We start from the raw sequence: 27,396 nt of genomic DNA, 5'->3' as shown, positions 1-27,396 counted from the left end.
AAATTGATAACTTCTGCTACAAGCTTCCGAGTTTATTTTTTTCGATCTTTATAAAAAATGCTAAAAGTTAGTGATTGTGTGAAGCACAGGTATGAAACAGTCATCAATGTGCTTCAGTAAAATTGCTAGTGTTAGAGCCAACTAATTTATAAAACAGACAAATATCATCGTTTTCCATTGCAGATTCTATATTTGCTTGCAGCACAAGCAAGCTTATGATGATAAAAATAAAAACCCCAAAAATGGTCAGAGAAGAAGAATAACACTCCAAATCCATTAATTTTCTTGTAGAGACTGATTCTTTTTAGGAACAACTGAAATAAGCAGCTTTGAAACTGTCTCGAAAAAAACGTAGCGCGATTATCATCATCACCAAGTCAATAGGCTCTGATCCGCTATCGTCTTCGAGCACTCTGTCGGGTCATAGTACGGATAGTCGAACCCGAACCTCAGCGCATCGTAAGCGTGGAAAAGAGCAGCGTCGTTGAAGTAGTTGATTCCCGGGTCATCAAAACAGTCCGAAGAGCCCCCGAGAAAGTCTCCGTCGCCTTGATGAATGTCGCTCTGAAACACGAACTGAAATTCGTTGCAGATGTCGAAGGGAAGGCTTCTCAGGGCAGCCGAGTCCAAATCGGCGGCCTGAAAGCTCGATGACGTGCTTGTGTAGACGGGTTCGCGGTTTTCGAATAATTCGGGCCCGCGAGAGGGCTTCTTCTTCGAGCTGACCGAGGGCGTTTCATGAGCCGGGTCGGGTAATGGAAGCTTGGTGATATTGTCCTCGTTGCGAAGAGCCGGTTTGTGGTCTCGTCCAAATTGGATTTCGGGCACTTGATCGCCGCCCCAAGAGAAGTTTTGACTTTGACCGCCGAAATTCGCTGCGAACCTCATTTCTGGTTTGGTATTGGTGGTGGTGGTGGTGGTGGTGGTGGTGGCGGTGGTTGTCGAGGGCTCGGAAGCTATTCCCTTGAGATCATCTTCGAGGATATAGTTTCCGGGGAATGGAGGCTCTTTCGGGGGCAAGAACGGAAGAGGGGCTTTCGGGTCGATCTCTTTCTCCTTCTGAAGCCTGCTCAAGTAAAGCCGGTACTTCTGCGTAGTTTCAAACAAGAAACGAATAATAAATAGAATCAGTGACTCGGACAAGTCTTCGAGAAGAAGTAGGAAAAGAAGAAGCCGAAATCGAGACCCGAGACTGACTGACTCGCTTACCTGCAAGTGGCTTGCGACGTTCTCTCGTGTCAGCCACGATACATTCATGAGGTCCAAGATCTTCTTGGGACCCACTTCTGTTAAATAAATAGTACAGACAGTTGAGTATCATGAAGTTTCATCTCAAAACCGGTTCCCAATCAAACTAGCTTATTATGATATAGTTCTATTTAAAAAAAAAAACAGACAGATAGTCAGTAAAGTATCATGAAGTTTCATCTCAAAACTAGCTCACAGTCAAACTAGCTTATTATGATCTATCATGAAAAGTTTAATCTCAAAACCAATTCCCGGTCAAACGAGCTTATTATGATCTCACGGCAATAAGTGTGACTAGACCATAGTACTTACTGTCGAAGCCGATATGATTGACGGCCTTGACGAACTTCTGGTGAAGATCGACGGACCAAACTACCCTCGCCTTCTTGGAGGAAGCGGCTTCCCCGTTGTAGTCCCTCTCGTCTTGACGATTCTCGGAGTAGTCTTTCCTCTTCCTGGCCGAACCGCCGGCGAAGTCCTCGAAGCCGAGAAAGCTGTGAGCATCGTCGCAATGGCCGTTGGAAGACATTATAAGCCCGTCGAGGCAATCGTGGCCGCTCTCGATGTCCCTAATCTCGTGAATCTTCTTCCGAAAAACGTGTTGCCAAATGTTCTTTAGCTCCTTCATCCGTATCGGCTTGAGGAGGTAATCGCACGCGCCGTGTTGGACCCCCTTCATCACGCGGCTCGTCTCTCCGTCCACCGACATCACTGCAAAAAAAATAAAATAAAAAATAATTGACGCGTAATTTTTTTTTTTCGACAAGTATTTGATTTTTTTTTTTTTTTTTTGTGAATTTTGAACGGACTTATGACGGGGAGATCCATCTCGAGGCCGACGTGTTCGAGGAGCTTGAAGCCGTCCATGTCGGGCATGTTGACATCGCTGATCACGATGTCGAAACCGTCTTTTCGCTCTCGGAGGAGTCTCAGAGCGTCCTTGGCTAAGCCACACGTTGTCACTGCAATTCCAAAAGAGGGTCTACATTTTGGATTTTGATCTAAAATGAAAAAAAAATAATAATAATAATAAATAATGCCTTGCATGGAATGAGATTGATATACGGAACAAACAAACATCACAAAAGGGCTTTCTTAAAAAGTGTTTTTTTTTTTATTTTTTTTTTTTTTGTCTGGGAGAAGTTTAGAACTTCAAAACCTAGTAACTGATTCGCAGATAATTCCCTTGAAGTAAAGTTCACAAAGAAAATATAGTAAGTAGTATCAATATTATGAGTCATACCACAAATAGGCCACTTTGAAAATTTTAGAAGAAAAATGAGCAATCATAGCAAGAACAATAAGACTAGTGTAATTCAAACATTAATCACAGATTCAGAAGGAATCATCAGTATTTTGGATTCATACCAAAAATAGGCGACTTTGAGAATTTCAGGAAAAAGTAAATTAAAGAAAGAAATGAGCAATTATGGCAAGATGAAATTTAAATTAGAATAAAAAAATTATATTGATGAGAATATAGAAAAAGAAGAAAAACCATCGTAGGAACACTTCTTGAGCATCTTCTCCAAAAGTTTGAGCCACGTCGGATCATCGTCGACGACGAGAACCCTGAGACCGGCCGGGAAAACATCACTTCTCGGAGAAGAAAACCCGTTTTCCATACTTGATTTTGATCGATTAAGGACTCAATTACGAAAGAGAAGAAAAAGGAGAAGAAGAAAAGGAGACAAAAAAGATGATGATTAGTGTTGGAGTGTGATGAGTTCGAGTGAAACTTTAGCCGATTGTGTGACTATATTGTATTTATATCTCTCTTTCGAACTCTTCAAATGGAAATTGGTTGGTCTAGTTTTGTATAAAATTATTTAAATTGTTATAATAAGGGAGGGTTAAATTATATATTATTTCAATACTTTTAGGGAAAGCTGACAAATAGAGAATATTGGCGCTGAATTATTAACGGTCACTGTACTTCATGTTAGTATTTAACTACCTTTCAGTTTGGACATTTTTGTTTCCTTGTTTTCTTTTATTTTCGTTTTTCTGTTTGTAAATATTTTTTTTTTATAAAATTATTCACTAATAATACGTAAAGCTAAGATCTTCATTAGAGTTTACAAAATAATTTGGCATCGTTCTTCCAATAGAACAAATTAGAAAAAAGGACAAAAAATAATAATTACCCTCTCTTAATATTATTATATAAAAAAATATACAATATTTGTTTTATAATACGTTAATTCATCATGATTCATGAAGAAAGGATCCAATAGTATACAGCAACTTGGTTAGTAAAGATAATGTTTATCAATTCTGTGTGTTATTATTGAGCTTTTCTGATAATTCTATACTAAAAAAGTTCATATCTATAACTTAATAGTGACATTGTGATTTTTTTAAAAAAAAATCAAGATATCATATGCTTAAGAATAAAAAAATATATAATTTATTTTCCTTTTGTTTTTATGATGTATATTTTGCTTAAAATTTGGATATATATATATATATATATATATATATATATATATATATATATATATATTGGGAACTTTTCAAGAGTATAAATCATTAGTAAAATAGAGATGCTGGAAGTCGAATCTTATTAGGTTGATGGGGTTATAATTAAAAGGTGCGTAGAAGAGGAACGTTTGAACGAGAGAAAAAAAAAAGCATATTGTGAAAATCTTCTGAATCATAATTAATCTTATTATATTGAAGCACACTATCATATAATCTTCATATGCGTGTACTAAACCTAAAAGATTTTACATTGATATTGTTCTTTTATAACCTTGAAAGCATGTTCAACTTAGGTAAAAAAAAAATAATAATAAAAAAATTAATGCCACCTTTCAATATTCACAAATAATTGACAACTTGAATTATAAAAGTATATAAATTAAAAATAAAAAACAAAAGATGGTAGGACTCTAAACATGAAGCCAAAATAAAATAACAAAAGGAGGGAAAGAAAGACGATAAGGGCTTTTCATTCTTCTTCTTTTTTTTTTTTTTTTTTTTTATAAGTATTTGTAGGCCATATTGGTATGGTGTGTGTACCACATTGTACCTCACTCATTAAATCACATTTCTTCAAAAGCTTAATCATTAATTTTCAGCTTTGTGGCCATTTAGAAGTTGACCATGATAGATAAACTGAGACAACAACAACATCAAAAATCATCACCATCATCATGATCATGCACAAGAAATTATCCTTCGTTTTTATTAATTTTATTGTGATGTTCTTTGTATATATGCTTAATTAGTACTTAGGAAGCAACCCTTTTATTAAATTTAAATTTTAAGGATTGGCAATTAATTGCGTTTGTTAAGCTATAATAAAGTTATTTTGCGTCTCAATGAGTATAATAAACACACCTTTTTTTTTTAATAGACTATACTAGAAGGATATAATAAATAAGTAGATAAAAGAAACGAAAAATGTGTATGGCTTAAAGGCTTGTTTGGTGGAAAGTCACGTGGAATACATTTGAGAGACAAGATGAAAAAGTCGTTTCAATACATAAGAGTAGTAGTGGCTTTTGACAAAGCCAAATTTAATCGTCTACATTTTGGAACACACAAATTTAATCCTATTTTGACTCGAAATCACTATTTTTTTTTCTTTATTTCCCTCCTTTTTGACCCATTAATTGATTTCCACCAATAAATGAATGACATTCCCAAGCTCACTAGGCTTAATCTTTGCTCACTTGTTTCATAATCCCTTCAACAAACCCCTAAATTGACAAAAAAGTAGTGGAAGCATGAAAACAAAAACTTTTTCATGTTTTTGATGCCTAATAATTCATGCATATATAGTTTAGAGCATCTCTATGTACTTTGTGATGGGCTGATCAATAATTTAATTCAATATTTTATTTGGAAAAAAAATTCATAACAAAAAAAAGTATAATTCTTTTTCTTCATCATCTTTCATATATCCTCTTATCTTCCAAATATATTGAATAATTTACTCACAATAGTCTTATAATCCTTTTTATGAACCAACCAAGCATGGACAAAACATTGTCAAGTCAAATTATGTTTTTCTTGATATCTTATATATTGTGCGTGTTTTTCACGACTATGCATAGATAATTATTTAAAAGCTATGAAAATGAGCATATCATTTTTTTTTTTGGTTATATAAATCAAGACAACACATATTCTAAATTTTCATGCAACGCTAGTTTATATGTGTTTTGAACTCAAATATTATGTTAAGGAAGGTTCTAATAAATGGTATTGCTTAATGATTCGCCTTTATATATTTTAACCACTAGAACTGTGACATTTATCTCTAGTGACATAACATGCATGCGTAAATAATTAGAGAGTCATAACAAGATAATATATTGTAATTAGTGAAGTATAGGTACCACGTATACAATAATTCAAATATCTTATGCTCAAGAGGTACAACAAAGAACAATTTATAAGCAGTAAAACAATGATAATCGTCAATTGAGGCCACTACTGTATATATTTATGTGTGTGTGTGTGTATTTATATATATATATATATATATATATATATATATATATATATATATATATATCCTAGAGCAGAAAAGAAAGGTGTTCTAAAGCTATAATATTGTGCCATTTGCCCTTGTCGCTGCCACATTAAGTTGCATATATGCTTGAAGCCATATAATAAATATAAATACATTTTATATGTACATATTCAATGTCTCAATGATCACTTAATTAATAGGTTTGTGTGACCAACTCAAGAAACGCACTTAATTTGAGCTTAATTATGTGACTTTATAAGTGGCAACCCCATTTAATTACAGGGTCTCTTTCTCTTACTTTGATTACTAATCATACATACGTTTGAGTATTTACAATCGATGTAACATTTGAAAATTTTAGTAGGGAAAAATAACAATAATAAAATGAAATTCAATGTATTTCCTATCATATTTCCGGTTCTGCTCAGTAATATATACCATGCATAGGAGTCTAAGGTAAACCTTACATAGAGAGAGAGAGAGAGAGAGAGAGAGAGAGAGAGAGAGAGAGAGAGAGAGAGAATTGGCTTCAAAAAGGAAAATACCCACTTAGAAAACCTTTATGTCAAAGAGCATTTATTTACTTAAAAAGATGATGAGCATGATTGGAGATTAACAAATTGTGAGGATCAACTTCATGCAACTTCTCTTAAGTGGAGAATTCTTTCTTGTTTATTTAATTAAAAGTTGGGAATATGGCTCTCTACCCTTATGCCCTCCTATGATGCTTCACTTGTTTAATTTTGTGATGTTCTTTACCTGCTTTTATTCTTTCTTTTTAACCTTTCTTTCTTTCCTTTTTTCCTATTTTTGCGTTCGTATTTAATATTCATTTCTTATTCTTTCCATTGTTTAGTCTCTTCCAAATGTTGTGTTTGTTTTTTAATGCTAAATAATGCCAATTGTGTTAAGAATATGCCCAAGCCTAAAAGTCACTAGTAGTATTAAGTGTTCATAGTCTGTTCCAGCCTCAAATTAATTTTCAAATCGGATCGATCGGACCGTATTAAACGATTTGAAAAATTGAGACAAAAATTGTAGTATTTTAGAAAAAATCCACTTCAAATGTGCGAAACCGGACCAGACCATCTAAGAGAATATCAAATTGAACTATATTAGAGAAAATCATTTTAGATCGGACCAACGATTTAAAAATCAGTGGTTTTATATAATTTCATGGATTTTAGGTTTTTTTTTTTTTCAAACCCTTGTTATCCACTTAAGGCTTAGTCCCCAAAGGGTTGATGGGCACTCTGTAAGTAATTATTTTATTCTCTATTTTTAACACGTTTATTAGGGCATATTTATGAGAAAATGACTAATATATTATCATTTTATAACACAATTTCCATTTTGCACCAAAACCATAATTTGTATAAAAAAAATACTAGTAAAAGGAGGAGAGAATTTTTTTTTAATCCATTTTTACCCTAATTTTTCTTTACTTTTTTTTTCTGAGTCTAAAAAAAATCAGATTTTTTTTAATCTGGGTTTATTTGACGATTTGTTGACATATATATGTCAACAAGTGACACAACACTGGAAAATTTATTGATTTGCTGACATATTTATGTCAACAAATGACTGTTGACATAAATGTAAACAAATGACATAATTTGTTGACATAAATCTCAACAATCGGCACAATTTGTTGACATATATGTCAACAATCGACATGAATTGTTGACATACTTGTCAACAATCGATATGATTTGTTGACATAGAGGACACAATTTCTTCACTATTTATGCAAAAATAAAAAAAATAAAAAATAAAACAAACAAACAAACAAATCAAAGCTAAAAAATCAAATGGTTCAAGCATTTCATCAAACACCTAATATATAGTGTAAATTGATATAAATTGATTTCATTATCCTCAATGCATTGATTATACAGCTAATCCACAATTGTTTCTTTATTTTTCACATGAATAACATGAACACTTGTAAATAGTGACAGAGCCAGGTGGGGGCCAAGGTGGGCCAATGCTCCCCCTCAATTTTTGAAAATTATTTTTTTAACCTCAAATTCTTATACTTTTTTTTTTATAATTTTACCCCTAAATTTTAATAATAATTATGTTTTTGACCTAAATTTGTAAGTTTTTTTTTTCAATAATGCCCTTCCTAAAAAATATTTCTCAAATTTGCCCCTCTGATTGAAATCCTGGCTCCGTCATCGCTTGTAAAGGTCATATTCATATTCATAGATATATTCAAATCAAACTACAAAGCATCATCGATTAAAAAAAATATAAAGAGTCTTCATCTATCTAGAAAGAATTGATGTGTCCTCTTTTATCTCTTAAAGGTTGTCTATGGTGTGTCCTCTTGAATGACAAGCAAGCAATATTTGGGGTGAGAGAGAATTTAGAATGGTGGATAAACGAGTAACTATAACATTTCAAAGCATGACTGATAGCTAACCAGTGACTAAATGGCAATCTATCATGCAATTAATCTAAAAAAACATGAGTACACTCAAATCTAATCTGAAAAGTCATTCAATTAGTTGCCGGTGGTTTAACCAGTAAAAAAACATGATTAATTCGAGACTCTTATTTCAACAAGTTATCATGCTCATTGACTCTCTTTCGTCAAATAAATTCCAAGCCAAACAATAAAAAAAAATCTAAGTGAGGGAAAATGTGAAAAAAACAAAAAATGTAAACATCAACGTCTTCAAAGTTCAAACTCTTCTCCGTCTCATACAGTAAATTTTTTCCTAAAACCAAACAACAACTCATAAATAATAATAATGTCGATAAATCACTCAAGTGTCTCAATCGTAATCGAGCGGTCAATTTTCTTGCCACCGCAGTGGTGAAGAAGCACGCCGGCCGCGACGCTCACGTTCAAGTTCTCCACCGCCGGAAACGACCGGAAGTCCTAATGCCGCTTTAAAATTTTCCCACAACATGTTCGCAAAAAGTCCCCTTCTCTTATCCAACTCTTGTTCTCCCTCGTTGCCCTCTTTGCCACGATTCTGAAGTTTCGGGATCCGATAATCGAAGATGTCGGAAGCGATTGTAGGAGAAGAATGAAGGATTAGGCGGTAATTTGGATATGTGTCAGTTTCGGTGATTTTTATGTGGGCTCGCTCTTTGAGTGTTCTTGGGAAGTGATTTCTTGAATCTAAGGTTGGGACGTGAAGAAGACGGAGAGAAATGGTAAAAGGGAGAAAGAAAGAAAAAAGAAATAGAGAGAGAGCAAAAGAGTATTAGCACACTTGGCTTACAAGTAAAAATTTTCAAATTATGATTTTGGTGCGAAATAAAATTGGGTTATGAAATGATAGTATATGAGTCATTTTCTCCATATATGTTTTGGTGAAAATGGAAAATAATAAGTCCATCATGGTAATTTTCTTTAATTTAAGATCCATTACTTATTGGGATAGTTGAATGGACTTTGGGCCATCTCTAACAGTTTTGGCTTGTTGGCCAAATTCAGTTTGGACTGAACTTACTGGTATAACCATATTTGGGCTTAGTATTAGATAAGCTAAAAGTTTGTTAATATAAGAGGGTTAAGTTAACCCAAGTGGGCAAGGAATCTTCAAAGTAACTTCCATGGTTGGAGTTCCTTAAAGAAGCAATCAAAAGACAACAAAGGAATGGACATTAAAGTGAATTTAACCAAATACATTAAGGAACATGTTTCTATCTTTTGCTTGCAGTAAAGGGATGTTAAGGCACATGTTTTAATCTAGTTAAGGAATCTAATTTTTAGATATCAAAATTGGTTTTCCGATTGATTATAATCAACATATACACAATTGACTGATAAAATAATTGACCTACAATGGTCGAAAGTTCCACCTTTAGCTTATTCATCATTTGACTCGTCTTATTTGTCAGCATTTTTGTCAAAATCTCATTTCTTTCTCACCTCTCACCCTCACACAAGTAAAATCAATCCGAGTATTTAATGTGTTCAATCACTAACCATGGTTATAAGCGCTCCTATCACGATCGAAACGAGCCCCAAAACACAACTCAAAAGAACACTGAAGATTACATTAAGAGAAACAATTGCTTGGAATAATTACAACCCTATCAAATATAGAAGAGGAAGAAAATGAACCAATTACAACATTTACCACATCTTATATACGTTATTGGGGAGATTTCTCCTCATTTTTCGGATTAGAAAAGAGTGAACGGTAATCACAAAATGCCTTTAAAGATTCCTATGCCGAGTCCACTCTCATCGTATGAGTTTAGGCCAATAGTGAACGATTGTGCTTCTTCCTCAACAATATTTGTGAATCGGGATAAGGACATCTAGTTTCGAGTTGATGAATGCCATAAATCTTTCATATATTCGAAACCTTCACAAATCCGAATAGTCGATATATCCGAATAGTCGATATATGTAAAAATAAAGTTATTGAGCCTGATTTTAGGAGTCAAGTTTAAATAATTGGCTACTCACATAATTTATTTTTTGTAAATATATATATAATCATCGAATTTCACTTTTTGCAAATAAAATTGAATATCTTCTTACGTAGGGTAGGAAAGAAAACAAAGTATATAACTTTATATATCATTCACAATTTCCCATTAATAAATCTAGTGTCAAAAGAAGCCAAAAACTGCATTTATGCCCTCTATTGCTACATGACAACAATATCTATATAAACATTCATCATTTCAATTTTTGACTTTCCTCATAAACCTTTCCATTATTGAGGCTCTAGTCACACAAAGCGGTCAGACCAGTGCTTATCTCTTCCATTTCCATTTCTTTCTGATACAAGCATCCATTCATTACCAAAAACAAAACGAAAGATAAGATAAGATAAAGCAGCTTTTGGATTAGACATGTCTGAACTCTGAACTGAATCATATACAGCAAAGTAAACTGTACCAATATTTGCATCCCCAAACTCAGGTTCAAAAAAAATAAAAACACTGAGTTCAATGCCAATGCCCAACCATACACATACCTTTTTTTTTTTTTTTTTGGCATTATTACATTACATGTATGTATTTTGCAACAATGTTATTGCCCTGGCCTTTTTTTTTTTCTAGTGTTCATTTACTATACACATCTACCGTAAAAACCAGCTATGTTTCATGATAAATTGAGAGCCCAAACTTCCCTTCATACCACCGGACTATTTATAATAAATATATAGATATATATGTACACGTAGTTAGTTAATGTATCAGAGCATGTAATCGATCAAGAGGACGTGGGTGTCGGGGGCGACGAAGCTCGGAAGATAATCGATGTAACGATAGAACCGCCGGAGATTCTCTTTCGCGAGAGCTTCAGGGTCGATCACGTCGTTCTCGCTCGTGAGCACCCACAAATCCGTCGAGCTCACTCTCTTCAGGCTTCCCCGGCAAAAGGGACACGATTCCGATCTCCTGTTCCTGCAATTCAACGCGAGGGGCAAATCAGTAATTTTAACTATTTAATCATATTTTTATATAAACATACTGACCTGGTTCTCCAAGTATTTGAGTGAAATCAAATTGGCATTTATATTAAAAAAAAAAAAAAAGTTAATTCCAAATTTTGTAGGGATATGCAAGAGCAAGACAAATCATATAATTTTAGGTAAAATATAAAAAAAAATGGTAAAATTTATGGGTACAAATTAAATTTCCAAAAAGTTATGGATCCGACAGCGATCAAAGAGAAATTGAAGAGTAAAGTTATTTACCAGTCATGGAAGCAATGTATGCACATCGTGTGTCCGCAATTTGGGAGAACCATCTTCGTCGAGTTTTCCATGCAAATCCCACACTCTTGATCGATTTCTCTCTCACGATCATCGCTTTCGGGGGAAAAACCGCTCCGGCGATCTTCTCTTATCCTTCTCGGAGCTTCCAAGCACTTGTCTCTCTTCTCGCCCCGCTCTTCCAACTCCGCAAGCTCGCCTTGGAGTTGCGTGAGCGAGGGATATATCACCGCTGCGCGATAAATTTAAACTCACGTTCCTTCACGGACGAGAAAAATAAAAAAATAAAAAAATGCGTAAACTACGAATAAAAATAGCGTACTGTAAAACTCCCTCAAACTCGCTTTCCTCTCTTTTGATGACATCGAAGGAATTCCATCGACGTAAACCTGAAAAAAATCAAAGTAAAAAGGCATTAGAAATCTTTCGAAAACACGAAAAGACAATCCGAGTTACTAATTCTTTTTCCTTTTTTCTTTTTTTTTTTTTACTGAAAATACAATTCGTCTAGAATACGAAAAAAAATAAGTGAATTCTCTTCGTTGAGAACTCAACAATATTTACAAGGTCACGAGTTACTCATTCTCAACTGTCAATTGGTTTTGCGAAAAAAATTTCTCAATACTAAACATCGCATCAGAACCCAAAAAACTCAAAACGATCCTCAGCGTTATATTATTTTGATCAGGCCCAAGATGAGTGAGTCCATAGAGAGAGTGAGAGATTACCTAATTGTCAAATGGTTTCGCGATAAAATTTCATAATAATTAAAACATGGAACTAAACTCAAACGAGCATTGGCCCATAAGTAATGTGACCAGGCCAAGAAAACGTAACGAGTCAAAACAGAGATTACCTCATTCTCAATCGTTTTCTTGACAAAAAAAAAAAAAACAAAAAACAAAAAAAAAATTAATCACATTGTACTTAACATGGTATCAGAGCCCACAAAACTCAAACGAGCATTTACCCCAAACGTATTGTGATCACACCCAAAATGAGCGAGTCTGAATACGGTATATCAGAGCCCACGAAACTCAAACGAGCATTGACATTTGACCCCAAACATATTGCGATCAAACTTAAAATGAGTGGGACTTAACACGGTATATCAGAGCCCACAAAACTCAATCGAGCATCGACCCAAACGTATTGTGATGACACCCGAAATGAGTGAGACTTAACACGGTATATCAGAGCCCACGAAACTCAAACGATCACCGGCCCAAAGGCATTGTGACCGGACCCAATTCGAGTGAGTCCAAAGAGAGAGAGAGAGAGAGATTACCTTATAAATGAGTATGTGAAGAAGTCCCAAAGAAGTGGGAAGAGAATCAGTGCAACTAAAGTCCATCCATTCCATCAAATAGAGGAAAAGTGGAGCCAAAGGGCTATAAGAAAGTCTCATCTGAACACAGTCTCCATTGAAATCCCTCGGCAAAGAACCAGCCCTGTCACCAACGGTCAACCCAAATCCCAGAAAAAGTCAACGATTGCCTTTCATTAATTTATTTCCCATAATATTTTTTTAAATTTTTTGTTTGACAGTTGAGAGACTTTGCGTGTGTTGACATACAAACAATTCAACTACCACAACAAGTTTTGTGCAGTTAAACTAAATTGCCATTACTACGCAACTTCGCAAACAAGAACAGAATGACAATTAAATAAATAAATAAATACATAATCCACTTTTTTTTATCCGATATACAGAGAAAAAATGGAAACTTGGGTTCTGATCATGCAGAAGTTCAGATAACCCATAATTTAAAATTAAATTTTGTAAACGCGGACAATTTAAGGAAATAAATTTATTTATTAAAAAATTTAAATTTAAATTACAGATAAAACCCATAATTTAAAATTACAAATTCAAACCAAAATAGCAAAACTTCAAAGTTTAAACGCGGACAGTTTAAGGAAATAAATAAAAATAACTAATAAAAACTCACATGTTATTGGCATGTTGAATATCGGCTTCAAGGGCTTTGAGAGATTCTCTGTAAGAAGATTTATTGGCCTGATTTTGCCACATATGTTCTTCGAAAGAGAAAACTAAAACAGAAAATAATCAAAAGGGAATAACAATAACAGAGACAGAGCGAGTGAATGGAACGAAACGAGACGAGGAAAATCGAGAGAATTTATTTTCTTTTCTAATCTGTGAACAAAGAAGGAATGTTGGCAGAGAAGATAAGTGGGGTTCTTAAACAAACCAAAAAAAAAGTAAAGATAGAGAAAACTTTGATTAAGAGAGAGAGAGAGAGAGAGAAAGACAAAAGCTTTGCTTAGTGTTCAAACCTTTCTCACACAAACACAAATAAGAAAAGAAAAGGATCATCTTTTCTTTTTTTTCTTTTTCTTTTTTTTTTTTCTCAGGAAAAGGATACCTTTTATCTTCTATAATTCCCTTTTCCTTCTTATTCTGTTGTCCTTAGAGCAACATTAATGGTTCCTAGCTTAGCAATTTAAGGACTTGCTTGTAATTAGGAAAAATGTTAAGCTATTTGCTTAACCATTATTTGGCATTTTAGCTATGTGTTTGGCTAGTGAAATTAGCTCTATAGAGCTAATTGCTTAAGCAAACTACATGGGACCCAATACAATATTTTAGTAATTATTTTATTGTTTTTACAAGTGGAAATTGAATAAAAAAAATAAACAAAAATAGAAAATGACAAGTGGGATAAACTTAAGCAAGATGATAAATTAGCTTACCATTGTGGATGATTTAGTTTAAATAAATTATATTTTGCTATGGCTTATGTGGCATGGTAAGCTAATTTGACATTAGCTTACCATTGTGGATGCTCTTACTCTTTGTCCCTAATTTATCTATTTTCTATTTTTTTTATTTAACATTTAATGATTAAATTTAACACGTCATTATTATTATTAATCAAGGGTGCACTAATGAAAGGTTACATTCTTTTTTTACTTAATAATTTGTTTTCCTTCCGGTTTTTGTGATTGTTAACTAGTTTGGGAATATTTAACAACCAACTAAAATGGAGAGTTGTAAATTACAAATAATTGCTAATTGTATCAAATACAATACACTGTCTTTGCATTAATTTTATTTTCATTATTACTCTCTCTAACTGCCCATTGAAAGGGTTTTGTGATTGTCATCTCTATCAAACCCTTCCCAACTCTGACTTTTGTTATTTTTCGTAACTTTCGGCCACGCATTTATTTTGCCCACTAAAATATGGTAATTATTTGATGGCTTTGAAATGTGGAATGGGAATTGTTAACCAGCTTTTTGTCCCTTTCTGTCCTTGCAAAATAATTTATTATTATTTCTTTCTACTTTTGTAGCCGTCTTTGATATTGGGCCGGTCAAAATGAGTGTGAAGCGCTCTTGAAGCCCTTTCTAGAAAAAGCCCATTAGTTGAACCTGGTCCAGGATTTTATATAATATAATATTATAAAATATTAGGCCTTGAATAGAAATTGGGCCCCAATATACGTCACTTCATGAGTCAGCGTGAAGAAAATCCAAGTTGGGATTTCACCTATTGCTCTAATACTACCGCATAGTGTTTAAAAAATCGGCGAAAATGGTGGAAAGTCGACGGCAGCGCCGATGCATGACAAAAAACGGTCAATGAAGGCTTCTATATTGTTTTTCCACACGTTGTCGTTCGATAGCCGGTGAAATGAAAAGCCATTTTGGTGAAAAACGACCATTGTTTTTCGTTTAATTTAAAGAGCAAAACGCATTTAAAATCATGGAAAAACAAGGAAAATTGGGAAAAACGCATAAGCTTTCACGAAATCGACGTCTAAATTCCGTTGAAGGAGCCCACTCAAACTCAGCGACAATCGATGAAACTCGGTCCATTTCCTTTCATTTCGATATCCCTGAGTGCAAAATCATCAAGAAATCGGAGACAATCCGGCGAAACTCTCCGGCGAACTTGGGTTTGTTTTTTAACTTATCCATATTTCTTTTTATAGATTTTGATGAGGAGTTTGATTTTTTTTTTTTCATGTAATCTCGTTCATTAAAGTTGTTTGTATTGTGACGATCTATATTATATATTTTTTCATATTTTTTGGAGACTTCCGGCAGATCACTTTTTTTTTGCGACCTACCCATTTTTCCGGCGAACCGCCATTTTTTCCGGCGACTCAAAAACCAGGTTTTCAACCATTTTTTTTTTAATTTTTAAGTAAGCTTTTGTCTTTACATATATGTATATTAATGTTTGAGTAATAGTTGTTGGAATTGAAATAGTTTCGAATGATGTCGATTGAATTGATATTACTATAAATGATTTAGAATGAAAGGAAATTGTTGTAATTGAAATTAATTGAAATGAAATTGATTGAAATATTGAAATGAAATTGTTTGAAATATTGAAATAAAATTCTTGGAAAAAGATCAAAATTTAAAACTTGAGACATAGTCGTTAACTAGAGGCCATCTCAAAACTTAGTTAAATTCCTTAAAGAAAAACAAAATTCCTCAGGTAAAGGTCCTCGACGGGAGATCCTTGGCAGCTTTGATTCGAGTCTAGGGTCACACTTAACTTCCAGTCCTCGGCCGCACTTGCCTCAACTCCTTGATGGTGCTTATCTCAAGTTATTTGTCGCACTTCATTGGCCTCATTCTCTTGAGTCATCTGCCACACTTATCACGAGTAAGCGGTCGACATATTTCAAGTATGCGGGTAAGGAGTCATTTGTCAACAACCATTTCACCAATGTCTCAAGTCAGTGACAAGGAGGTTTGCGGCACGTTGGTCCAAGCCCACACCATAACTAAGTTCGGCGACATATAAGGCCTTAACCAAGTAGTGTGATAATAGCCATCTTTGGTCGAGTTCGCAGAAAAGTCATCCATAAAGTCATTCGCGCCACTTGTCAGCGGCAAGGAGGTCTGCGACCACGTTGATGCAAATATACGATAACCATGGTCTGAGTCAACGACAGGGAAGTCCTCAACCAAGGTCACCTTAGCTCGACTTTGCGTCATAAGCGCTCGTATCATGAGCCATCCACATCTATGTTGAGTATGTGGCACTAAAGCTTCTCAAACACAAAGACAAGTCACAATGAAGATATCTCAGCCACTCCACCAGGAAAATTTCATGATATGACGGTCCTCGAACACTTCACCTCTCCAAGCTCGTGCTTCAGATCCCCCATTTTCAAAAATCGTTGCCCACATGGCTATCAAAGGCCATCTATAGTGTTTCAATCCTCGCTGGCTCCTATAAATACATTATCCCACGCAAGTTTAAGGTAAAATATCCCAACTTGCAGAAACTCAGGCTCTCAAGATAAAGTAATGTAAAACACACAGTAATGTAAAACGCCAAGTAAAGGAAACAATCAAAACAACTAAATTTAGTGTGAAAAACTCGAAATACGAGAGTAAAAATCCACGAAACTTAGTAAGCCCCTTGAATATAATAAAAAAAACATTCCATTGACAATATAATAAGTATACCAAAGTCATCTCTAACATATAGAAGTTCAACATCATCAACAAAATCTTCAGCTAAATCAAATTGGTATAAAAAAGATGAGCAGTCTCACTAAGTAGTGAACTATTCAAATCGGATATCTAGAGAATAAAACATAAAGATCTACAATGCTAAGAATGATGAACATGATGTAAGATATCTCCCCTTAAACATTAAGCAAAGATAGGCACCATTTACTATCGAACCTCTTATACAAATTATCCAAACTTAAAGAGTTTTTGTTCTTCTTTCTTTCCTCTATTTTTCTTCACTATGTTTTATCGATGGTCTTTCATGGTTTTCCGTGTGTTTAAACCAACATAAAAAACGCACGACTTCATTCCTCAACTTTTTTACTTTTAATTCGTAACGAGCTTTTGCCCTTATTTTGTCAAGTCCACATAATGAGCCTATCACGACACCTCTCTCTATTTTTATAGACGAGATGAGAATGAGATCACCATTTTACTTATAATAGAAGGATTAATATTGATCCTCGAAGAATGCCTCATTAAAACTCTCTTTACATCATATTATTTCACTTTTCTCTCCCGGGAACGGAGATGGTAATAACACGTGTATAATATATGCATATACAAGTTTAATTTAATATTCAAATTTCTAGCCGATATATACTAATAAAAAAAAAAAAAAGATTATAGGCGCACGCCATATATATCTAAGGCAAGGGGGTCCACTGTCACTATAGCTATTGACTAGGGGTTGTAAACTAAAAATATCAAATTTGGTGGACTAGCGCATAATAACGTTTAGTGAACCAGCGAACAAAGGTGAATGTGACTGAATGAGAGCCACGTTTCAAGCGTGTGGGACCACATTAAATGCTGGGTAAATCTGGTGGGCCCTCATAATGGGCCTGAGAAATAAAGCCCATGTTTATCCAGTCGTGCATTTAAGAGCTTATAAATCAGGTTAAGGCTCTTTTCTTGTTCTGTTCCTTCTTGTACCGGATTGTGACCCATTAATGCTTTTGTAGCTTCCTGAAAAATTAGTTCTAAATATGGACCCATCTTTTTCAACTTTTGAACCCACCGCCTCAAATTATAATTTTTTTTTTCTTTGATTGTTGCCGCCACAAGAAGTGAAAAATGATGTTAATATAAATTGCTATAATTGAAAAGTATATATTGAGTGGATTCGCAAATTGGGTTAGACTATTTCGTATGAACAAGTGCCAAATTAATTCACAAATAAATTTGTTATTTTTTTTATAAATTTTATTTTATAAAATGATATAGATATTCGTCGTCTTATATTACTTTATGGATTGTACTGGTTATGCGGGTCAATTCAATCTAATGGAAGGATTTTGTGGGAAGACAAAACAAAAGGAAAAATATTTGTAAAAAATAAGAAAGAAGTTGGATTTAGTAATGATGTTTTCAGAAGTATTAGCTATTTATAATTTTTTTTTTTTGTAATTACACATGGAATTTAATTTTCATTAGATAACTAAACAAAAATTTACAAAAACACAAAAAAATATATGTTATTAGTCTACTCAATTTCTAATTTGTGGAAAAAAACAGGAAGATACGTTACATGCTGTAGATTGGACTTTTGACTGAGTTAGGTGACTTGTTTAATGTTATGAGCCGTACATTCATAATGATGATGAAAATGAGGGACTCTACTTTTTATTTATTTTTTATTTTAGTTATTTATCTGGCTTAATTGAAAAAAAAAAGCGCATTTGATGGTATCCATTAAAAAAGTAGGAAAGAAAAAAAGAAAAGTGGAGAGACAAGTTGGTCCAGAAGAGATTTTATTGCATGCAAAAGCGAAAGGAAATGAGAGAATATAGGATAATTTTTTTAGATAACTAAATGCCCTAACACTGTGATAACGGTGTAGCATTTGAATTCTTTATAGATGCTTTCTAATTAATATATATATATTATTGTGTGTGCATGTCTATTAGGATATCATCATAAATACCCATAAATAATACTATAAAACAAAATTATAATATTAAATTACTTATGTGTTTGAGAATGTTTGAATTGCACTTGCATGCACATGAAGCAATTAGAAATATTTTGTTTAGTTATTGTCTTTCTGTTAACTCCAGCTTCCAAGCTCAATGTAGCATGATATTTGAAAGAGCGTTGCTATTTGGCCCGATTCACGATTATGGACGATCCACTCACGTGTTGACACGTGGCAGTTCGTTGCCACGTGTCAACACGTGAGTGGATCGTCCACAATCGTGAATCGGGCCAACAATCAATTCCCTATTTGAAAATCAAACTATGTTTTATACATTTAAAAAAAAAAACAAATTATGTTTTATACACTTTAAAAAATCAAATCTTTGAACTTCTGAATTGTCTTAATTACCCTTAAATTTTATTTCTTTATTTTTTTTACTCATTCTCACTCTCCTTCACTTCACGCGTCCCATTAAACATTTCTCTCTCCCTTTATTCTCAGTAATTTCCTCACTCACGAACATTTCCCTCTCACTCTATTCCCAATTATTCTCTCTTCCACCACGCACGTATGACCATCGTCCGAAATACACATAGCAAAATTTCGAATTTTATCGTAAAAATGTAGCTAATAAATTCAAACTCAGATAAAACTTTTGAAGTGTGCATTCAAACAGGCAATTAAACTTCGAAACCCTCATCTTAACTTTTAAATCACATTAAACTCATACATTAAATTCAAATTTACCCTAAAATAAACTTTGAATTCTAAGAAACAATAGGAACTAACTATTGAGAGAAGTGGAGACGACACGCGACAGACGAGAGCTTCAAGCGGAGACGACGGGAGACGAAGGCCGAGAGCTTCAAGATATGGAAAGCAAAGTGTGGAGAAATTTTGAAGGAGGACTAAAGAATTTTTTAGGGTAGTTTAGACATTTTAATAGTTTAACGGAAAAATTGGACAAAATAGCCATTTGAAACTTATTGATTAGCAAAATAGCTAAAGTTTCAACTTTTTAGCAAAGTAGCCAAATTTACGTTTTCAAAATATTTATGATAGGCAGGATTAAAATTATTGACGATTATCATAAGCAATTTATCACTTTCAAAAAATTTATTTGGGATCAAATTTTTTTTTTGAAATCAGATTGCTATACATTTTGACTATTTCACTCATTTAAGATAATCTTTTGCTATTTTGCAAATTTGTAAGTTTAAATTGGTGCAAAATAGAAGAATTTGGTTTTCAAACGTGACATTATATCAAGTTGGAAAGCTTGGAAGTGTCATCCATTTAATTTCGATTTCCGGTTTTCAGCTTTCCTATATAAAAGTGAAAAAAAGTAAATACACTGAGATTTGAAGAAAAAGAATCGAAAAAATAATCATAATATATTTATATTGAGAAAAAGAGAAGATTCCAAAAACCTAAAAGATACAAAACGCGAGCGAACATTACCACACACAAACACCTCAATCAAAAAAGCAAAAGGCATTATAAGAGTATAGACTGAGTGGTAAAACAAAGTCTTGACATGTTCAAACTCCAAACTCTTCTTCATTATTTCATCATCTAAAACAAACATAAAAAGAATCATCATGTAGTTTTTTTTTTCTCTTGATGATCTTCTACCAAATGGGTTCATTTTTTCATCATCACTACCTGCTCATTTTCCTTTTCCTTGTCCTTGTACCTTCATCTCTATGCCAAGTAAAAGGTATATATCTTAATCTTATTATTATTAAATGCCCTTAATTACCCTTTTATTTTTTCATCTCAGAGTTGAGTGAAAACCTCAAAGCTTGAATCTTTTTCATGTTTTTTCAAATACCCACTTGTAGATTTCATCAGCATAGACTGTGGAGGCACGAGAAACTCCACAGACCCAATCACAGGCCTCTCATGGACTTCAGACTCGGAGATTATGGCCTATGGAAGCTCGGTGAAAGTAGAGAAACCGAGGGCAAATTCGTCACAATACCAAAGACGCAGAGAGTTTCCCATAGACGAGAATAAGTACTGTTACACTCTTGGGACCGAGGAGAGAAGAAGGTATTTGGTCCGAGCCACGTTTCAGTACGGAAGCTTGGACGAGGACACGTTTCCCAAGTTCAAGCTCTACTTGGACGCCACGGAATGGTCAACGGTCACCGTGTTTGACGCCGCGAGGATATACGTGAATGAGATGATTCTGAGAGCTCCTTCGAGCTCAGTGGACATCTGTGTTTGCTGTGCCACCACTGGCTCTCCTTTCATATCCACTCTTGAGCTCAGGCCTTTGAATCTCTCCATGTACGCCACGGATTTTGAGGACGCTTTCTTTCTCAGGGTCTCTGCTAGAGTCAACTTTGGTGCCAAAACCAAAGACGCGGTGAGGTAATAAAAAAAACAAAAAAAAAAAAACTGTCTCCGTGTTTTGTCTGTTTGTGTGTTCTTTTCGAGATGATGGGTTGGTAAAGTTTATTTATTTTAGTTAACCCTGATGACCCTTATGACAAGATTTTGGAACAGTTGATGTTTGAAATAGCTGTGTGGGTGTGTGTGTGTGAAATTCTGTTTTCTTTGAGACAACGAGTAGATGAAGTTTATTTTTTTGAGGTACCCAGATGACCCTTTTGACATAATTAGGGAGTGTTGATAGTGAAAATAGGTATGTGTACATGTGTTCTTCAGATAATGAGTTGAGTAAAGTTTGTTTCTTTTTAGGTACCCAGATGACCATTTTGACAGAATTTGTGACTCTAGATATTGAAACTATTTATGTGTGTGTCTCTGTGTGTTCTTAAGATAGTGAGTTGATAAAGTTTAATTCTTTTAGGTGACTGGATGACCCTTGTGAAAGAACCCGGGACTATGGATATTGAAAATAGCTATGCGCGTGTGTGCGTTCTTAAGCGGGTTGATAAAAGTTCATTTCTTTTCCAGATGAACCTTATGAAATAATTTGGGACTATTGATGTTGAATATAAGCTATGTGTGTTCTTAAGATAATGAGTTGACAAAGCTAAATTTTGTTAGCTACCCAGATGACACTTTTGACAGAATTTGGGACCCTGCTCTTGAGCTATGTCTCTCTGCATGCGTGTTTAAAAGATTATGAGCTGATAAAGCTTGTTTCTTTCAGGTACCCAGATGACCCTTATGATAGAATTTGGGACTCTGACCTTGAAAAGAGGCAAAACTTCTTAGTGGGTGTGGCATCAGGGACGAAGAGAGTCGAGACGAAAAGGAATATCGATGTCCGGACCCGAGAGTATCCACCGGAGAAGGTGATGCAAACCGGGGTGGTCGGGACCGAGGGAAAGCTGAGTTACAGGCTGAACCTCGAGGGCTTCCCGGGTTACGCGAGGGCTTACGCGTACTTGGCTGAGATCGAGGACTTGGCTCCGAACGAGACGAGAAAATTCAAGCTCGAAGAGCCGAGCATACCCGACTACAACTCTGCGGTCGTGAACATCGCCGAGAACGCCAACGCGAGCTACACTCTCTACGAGCCGAGCTACATGAACGTGAGCCTCCAGTTCGTCCTCTCCTTTGCATTCGTCAAGACAAATGACTCAACTCGCGGGCCGTTGCTGAACGCGATCGAGATCGCTAAATATGTTCAGATCGGGGCTAAGACGGATTTACGTGATTGTAAGTTTTCAGAGCAAAAAAAAAAAAAAAAGAAAATCAGAATTTTTAGTTTCAGTGTTAAGCTTCCCACATCGTTAAAATAATCGGACTCAACAAGGTTTATAAGATCACGAGTTACTCTTCTCACTAAAAGGTAAATAACTATTTATTTATTTTGGGTTGTGTTTGTCAGCGAGTGTTGTGAAAGCCCTTAACTTCATGTCCGAAGGTGGCGATCCTTGTGTTCCGACTCCATGGCAGTGGCTCAATTGTAGCTCAAATACACCGCCGAGAATCATAGCAATGTAAGTTTTTAGACGTCAAAACCTTTTAAAGACAACAAAGAAGGAAGTAAAGTTTCTAACTTGTTCTACAGTAACCTCTCAGGGGAGAATATAAAGGGTCAAATCCCATCTGAGCTCAACAACATGGATGAACTGAAAGAGCTGTGAGTATCATATCTTCGCTCTTGATCGATTTATCCGTTTCTTTTTATCGCACGTATATGGTGGTTTAATATTTGTATTTTACTTCTTCATGGTTTAGGTGGTTGGACAACAATTCTTTCACAGGAAATCTCCCCGACATGACTAATCTTATCAATTTGAAAATTCTGTAAGCATTTCCATTTCATTTTTCGACGAATAATAATGAGAAAATTTCATTTTCGTTAGTTTTTAACAATGATCGAGTGACAGGCATCTTGAGAACAACCAGTTCAACGGTCCGTTACCTTCGTATCTCGGCAACTTGCCTAGCTTACAGGAACTGTATGTATACATACATATATATATATATATACATACATATATATATACATACATATATATATATATATATATATATATATATATATCTATTTACTTCTTGTTCATCTAAAAATCCATTTTCGGTTCGATGATGGAACATGAAGCCTGTAACCTTGTTGCAGGTATATACAGAACAACTCGTTCAGTGGGGCTATACCTTCAGGATTGCTTGCCGGGAAAATCACTTTTGAGTGAGTCTTTGAATTTCAATTCCAATCGAACGCCGTTGAGGTTCTACTGATATGGATCGTAGCATGACTAATTTCCTCGTATATCTTTCAGATACGAAGACAATCCCGACCTTCATAAAGGGTCACAGAGCAAGAAACACATCAAGTTGATAATCGGCATCGTAATTGGGACATGTCTATTGTTGACCTTGATATTCTTGGGAGCTTTATTGTTCATCCGGTGTCTCCGAACGAAAGCGTCTCCGACGAAAAGTAGCGACGGAAAAGGTATTTTTCATTAAGATTCTTTGGATTTGTTTTCGCGATTCGGTTATTTGATTATTAGTATGTTTTTCGTTTATTATTAGGCTCTTCTATGCGTGTAAGCACAAAGGCTTCGACCGCCTATTCTCTCTCCCGGGGGAGTCATTTGACGGACGAGGGAATAGCTTGCTACATCTCATTCGCGGAGCTCGAAGAAGCGACCAAAAACTTTGCTAAGAAAGTCGGGAAAGGAAGCTTTGGGTCGGTCTACTATGGAAGAATGAAAGACGGGAAAGAGATAGCCGTGAAGCTCATGGCTGAGTCTTCGACTCACGGAGACCGGCAATTCGCGACCGAGGTCGCTCTTCTGTCGAGGATTCACCACAGAAATCTGGTCCCTCTGATCGGATACTGCGAGGATGAAGATCAGTCCGTGCTCGTTTACGAGTACATGCACAACGGAACCTTGAGGGATCACATACACGGTAAACATTTTTTTTCTCTCCTTTTTGGCTGATTTGCACATGTGGTCACTAAACTATATGAGTTGTGGCAGATTGGTTCCTATTCTTATTTCTCACTACTGTCCATGAACTTTGAAAACTTGACACGTGTGACTCTTTTTTCGGAATCTTGTGTCTGACCCATATGACCTTTGTTTTTAAAGGTATAATGGCCAGTTCTCGTGGCTCTATAAAAAGATGTACTCTCTAATTGATTGACAAAAACAAATACTGAATTTGTGTATAGAATCACATTTTATCCTAAAGAGTGTGGGCTAAGCTACCAAATATGTAAAGTTTCTTTTTAATAAATAGCATTTTTTGTTGTTGATAATGGAACCATTTTATCAAAAGTTTCAACGAGGCTATTTCTCAAACAGGCTCTATGGACAAGCGCTTGGACTGGCTGACCCGTCTTAGATTAGCCGAAGACGCGGCCAAAGGTTCATTTACGACTTTTGCACGATTTATTTTGATTATATTATATTTTATTTTTATCGAGTAGATCGCATGCATAAATACGAATTTAGGTATATGTAGGTCTCGAGTATTTACACACCGGTTGTAACCCGAGTATCATCCACCGTGACGTGAAAACGAGCAACATCCTTTTAGACATAAATATGAGGGCAAAGGTGTCCGATTTTGGACTTTCGAGGCAAGCCGAGGAGGATTTGACCCACATCTCTAGCGTGGCTAGGGGAACCGTAGGCTATTTGGATCCAGAGTGAGTCATATATATATATATATATAACTTGTGAACCAAGTTAAAAGGTGTATCATTTGATTAAACTAATTATGTCAATTTGATAGGTACTATGCTTGCCAACAATTGACGGAAAAGAGCGACGTGTACAGTTTCGGGGTTGTGCTTCTTGAACTCATATCGGGGAAAAAGCCGGTTTCGCCAGAAGACTATGGCTCTGAACTCAACATTGTTCACTGGGTAAAAACTCTTCATTCTATTTTTTCTTTTCCTTTCTAAACTTGTGCTTTAGATCGAGTCAACGTGTTAGGTTAATTTCAAGGACTATTGTTAAACTAGTCCAGAAAAGTAATCCAGGAAAGTAAAATGAACCATAAGCACTAAGAAAGGTGAGAATCAACTACCATATATACATATATATATATATATATATATATATATATATACATACATATTGAGACAAATATGGACAATAAGAGACGAGAAGGTGTTCTTTGCCCTTCATAGTTCATAGTGGGCCTGGGATTGTTTGTTTCTTGCAGCTTAAGATATCATTTTCTTTGATTTAATCTAGGAGGACAAACAAACAAAAAAACACTAAACCGTTGTTGTGTTTGTGTTCGTCTAGTCGGTTGAGGATTTTAGGGAAGCGGAAGTTAAGGTTTTATATTTTTTTTTAAGAAAGTTTAGAATCGATTCCAAAAAGATGTTGAGACAGAAGTGTGGACAAAATGAGAGAAGTGATGTTCTTTGCCCTTTAAACTTGATACCTTTATAGTTCATATACTGGGTTTAAGATTGTTTGTTTCTTGCTGCATTAGATATAATGACTTTGACTTAATCTAGTGGGTCAACAAAAAATAAAATATAAAAAACCTAAACCAGTAATGCTTTTGTGCTTTGTTTCGTCGATCCGGCATTTTAGGGGATCAGGAGTTAGCTCTTATATTCTAAGAAAGGTAAGAATCAATTAAAAAAAAGATACCTTGGGACAAAAGTATGGACAAGAAGAGATGATGGCATAATATGTACTTAAAAGATGTTTGTTTCTCCTAAAAAAAATAATTACTTAATTTGAGACCTTCATAGCTCATAGCACGGTCCTTCTGGGTCTGAGATTCTTTGTTTTTTTTCAGCCTAAAATATCATTTCCTCCGACTTAAACTAGTAGGTCACAGCCTAAAAATTAAATAAAATCAGTCTATTGCTTGTTTTGTGGATTTGGGATTTTAAGGAATCGAAAGTTGAGCTTTTTTTATTTTTTATTTATATATATATAATTTTTATTTTGTGAAAGGTACATTGAGAAAATATGTTTCTTTGCCCTTTTAACGTTTGTTTCTTGCGTCCTAAGTTATCACTTCCTTTGGCTTAATCTAGTACGTCAACTAAAAAAAAAGGACAGAAAAAACTAAACCGCCGATGTTTTTGTACTTGTCTCTTCGGTTCGAGGTGTTAGTGAATCGAATGCTTTTGCTTTTTTCAGGCAAGATCTCTGGTGCGAAAAGGGGACGTGGTGAGCATAACGGACCCGTTCCTTCTAGAAGGGAACGTGAAGATCGAGTCGGTGTGGAGAGTCGCTGAGGTGGCGATCCAGTGCGTGGAGCAACACGGGGTCTCGAGGCCGAGGATGCAAGAGATAATCCTGGCCGTTCAAGACGCAGCGAAGATCGAGCGCGGCAGCGGCGTCGACGGAGACCCGAAAGTGTCGCCGTCGAACGGTCAAAAGTCACAGTCCTCTCGGAAGACTCTTCTCACGAGCTTCCTCGAGATTGACCCTCCCGACGATCTCTCCAACGCCTCTCTTCTTCCTTCCGCGAGATAGTTCGGTTTTTTTTATTTTTATTTTTAATATTACTTATATTTATTAACACCTAATCTAATTCCACATGTAAAATTTTTATCACGTTCAAAATTTGGCGGTGTTTTGTTTTTCTGTTCTTTGCATAGCGATATATTGTATATGAATTATGAACCAACCAAAAAAAGATCAGTTTTGTTTTTATTGTTACAGGAATATTTCAGACAACTATAAAACATATGACATTAAAGTTTCTTTCTATGCATGTTTCAGTTACTTTTCACATGTAAAAAACATGTCTTCAACAAATTTGGCAGTTTTTATTTATTTTATTGATCATGTAATTAGGAATATAACCCAACAAGAAAGACCAGTTTTTTTTTTAATTTACTTTTATATACGAGTGTTTCAGTCAACTACATGACATTTATAGTTCTGCTAGTTTATTTAAGCTTCTATGCGTGAAATATGGAGAATATGTCAACCAACACCGTTTGCCATATGAGACTATTTAACAACAATGACCAAATATAGTACTTGAGAGACAAGAAAAAAAAAAAACATAAACTTTGTCTTTGTGACAATAATTTAAATTTAAGCGACCAAGTATATTGATACCATCAATTTTTTTTTTTTTTTTTTTTATTATCAATTAGTTGAAG

At 34.9% G+C, this 27,396-nt stretch overlaps 3 protein-coding genes across 4 annotated transcripts; 1 reads left to right on the top strand and 2 right to left on the bottom strand.

Annotated features, from left to right (window-relative positions):
• Positions 1–145: 145 nt before the first annotated feature.
• ARR11 (response regulator 11) lies at positions 146–3,044 on the bottom strand. 2 transcript variants are annotated; one of them, XM_089608124.1, is made up of 5 exons: positions 2,747–3,044; positions 2,058–2,210; positions 1,561–1,959; positions 1,210–1,286; positions 146–1,089 (listed from the first exon to the last, which is right to left on the bottom strand). In XM_089608124.1, exons 1-5 carry the CDS (start codon positions 2,871–2,873, stop codon positions 370–372), a joined length of 1,476 nt encoding a protein of 491 aa, XP_089464250.1. In that variant the 5' UTR covers positions 2,874–3,044; the 3' UTR covers positions 146–369. The 2 variants fall into 2 exon arrangements, with proteins under 2 accessions (XP_089464250.1, XP_089464251.1); XM_089608125.1 differs by lacking the exon at positions 2,747–3,044 and adding an exon at positions 2,617–2,660.
• A 7,488-nt stretch (positions 3,045–10,532) lies between these two features.
• LOC149403465 (E3 ubiquitin-protein ligase AIRP2-like) lies at positions 10,533–13,702 on the bottom strand. Its single transcript, XM_089609717.1, has 5 exons — positions 13,386–13,702; positions 12,722–12,884; positions 11,756–11,822; positions 11,416–11,665; positions 10,533–11,122 (listed from the first exon to the last, which is right to left on the bottom strand). Exons 1-5 carry the CDS (start codon positions 13,466–13,468, stop codon positions 10,912–10,914), a joined length of 774 nt encoding a protein of 257 aa, XP_089465843.1. The 5' UTR covers positions 13,469–13,702; the 3' UTR covers positions 10,533–10,911.
• A 6,630-nt stretch (positions 13,703–20,332) lies between these two features.
• LOC149403464 (Leucine-rich repeat protein kinase family protein) lies at positions 20,333–26,995 on the top strand. The gene is made up of 14 exons (XM_089609013.1): positions 20,333–20,583; positions 20,708–21,242; positions 21,991–22,502; positions 22,675–22,786; positions 22,858–22,929; positions 23,028–23,096; positions 23,180–23,251; positions 23,413–23,481; positions 23,573–23,748; positions 23,829–24,209; positions 24,608–24,670; positions 24,768–24,954; positions 25,041–25,173; positions 26,420–26,995. Exons 1-14 carry the CDS (start codon positions 20,487–20,489, stop codon positions 26,756–26,758), a joined length of 2,817 nt encoding a protein of 938 aa, XP_089465139.1. The 5' UTR covers positions 20,333–20,486; the 3' UTR covers positions 26,759–26,995.
• Positions 26,996–27,396: the final 401 nt, after the last annotated feature.

This window comes from Urtica dioica, chromosome 3, assembly GCF_054948205.1.
Source record: "Urtica dioica subsp. dioica isolate 48M chromosome 3, U.dioica_male_clone48M_v1_H2, whole genome shotgun sequence".
NCBI classification, from domain to species: domain Eukaryota; kingdom Viridiplantae; phylum Streptophyta; class Magnoliopsida; order Rosales; family Urticaceae; genus Urtica; species Urtica dioica.
Note: the sequence above shows the minus strand (reverse complement) of the source record. Positions and strands in the feature narration are given on the sequence as shown.

Coding starts and splice junctions, on each gene's coding strand:
- LOC149403465 (XM_089609717.1), bottom strand. CDS start 13,468: ATGTGGCAAAATCAGGCCAATAAATCTTCTTACAGAGAATCTCTCAAA. Junction 11,823..12,721: donor TTCACATACTCATTTATAAG/GTAATCTCTCTC, acceptor GATTTTTTTCAG/GTTTACGTCGATGGAATTCC. Junction 11,123..11,415: donor ATACATTGCTTCCATGACTG/GTAAATAACTTT, acceptor GTTGAATTGCAG/GAACAGGAGATCGGAATCGT.
- LOC149403464 (XM_089609013.1), top strand. CDS start 20,487: ATGATCTTCTACCAAATGGGTTCATTTTTTCATCATCACTACCTGCTC. Junction 23,097..23,179: donor CTTATCAATTTGAAAATTCT/GTAAGCATTTCC, acceptor ATCGAGTGACAG/GCATCTTGAGAACAACCAGT. Junction 24,210..24,607: donor CTTGAGGGATCACATACACG/GTAAACATTTTT, acceptor TTTCTCAAACAG/GCTCTATGGACAAGCGCTTG.
- ARR11 (XM_089608124.1), bottom strand. CDS start 2,873: ATGGAAAACGGGTTTTCTTCTCCGAGAAGTGATGTTTTCCCGGCCGGT. Junction 1,960..2,057: donor GATGGATCTCCCCGTCATAA/GTCCGTTCAAAA, acceptor TTTTTTTTGCAG/TGATGTCGGTGGACGGAGAG. Junction 1,090..1,209: donor ACGTCGCAAGCCACTTGCAG/GTAAGCGAGTCA, acceptor GAAACTACGCAG/AAGTACCGGCTTTACTTGAG.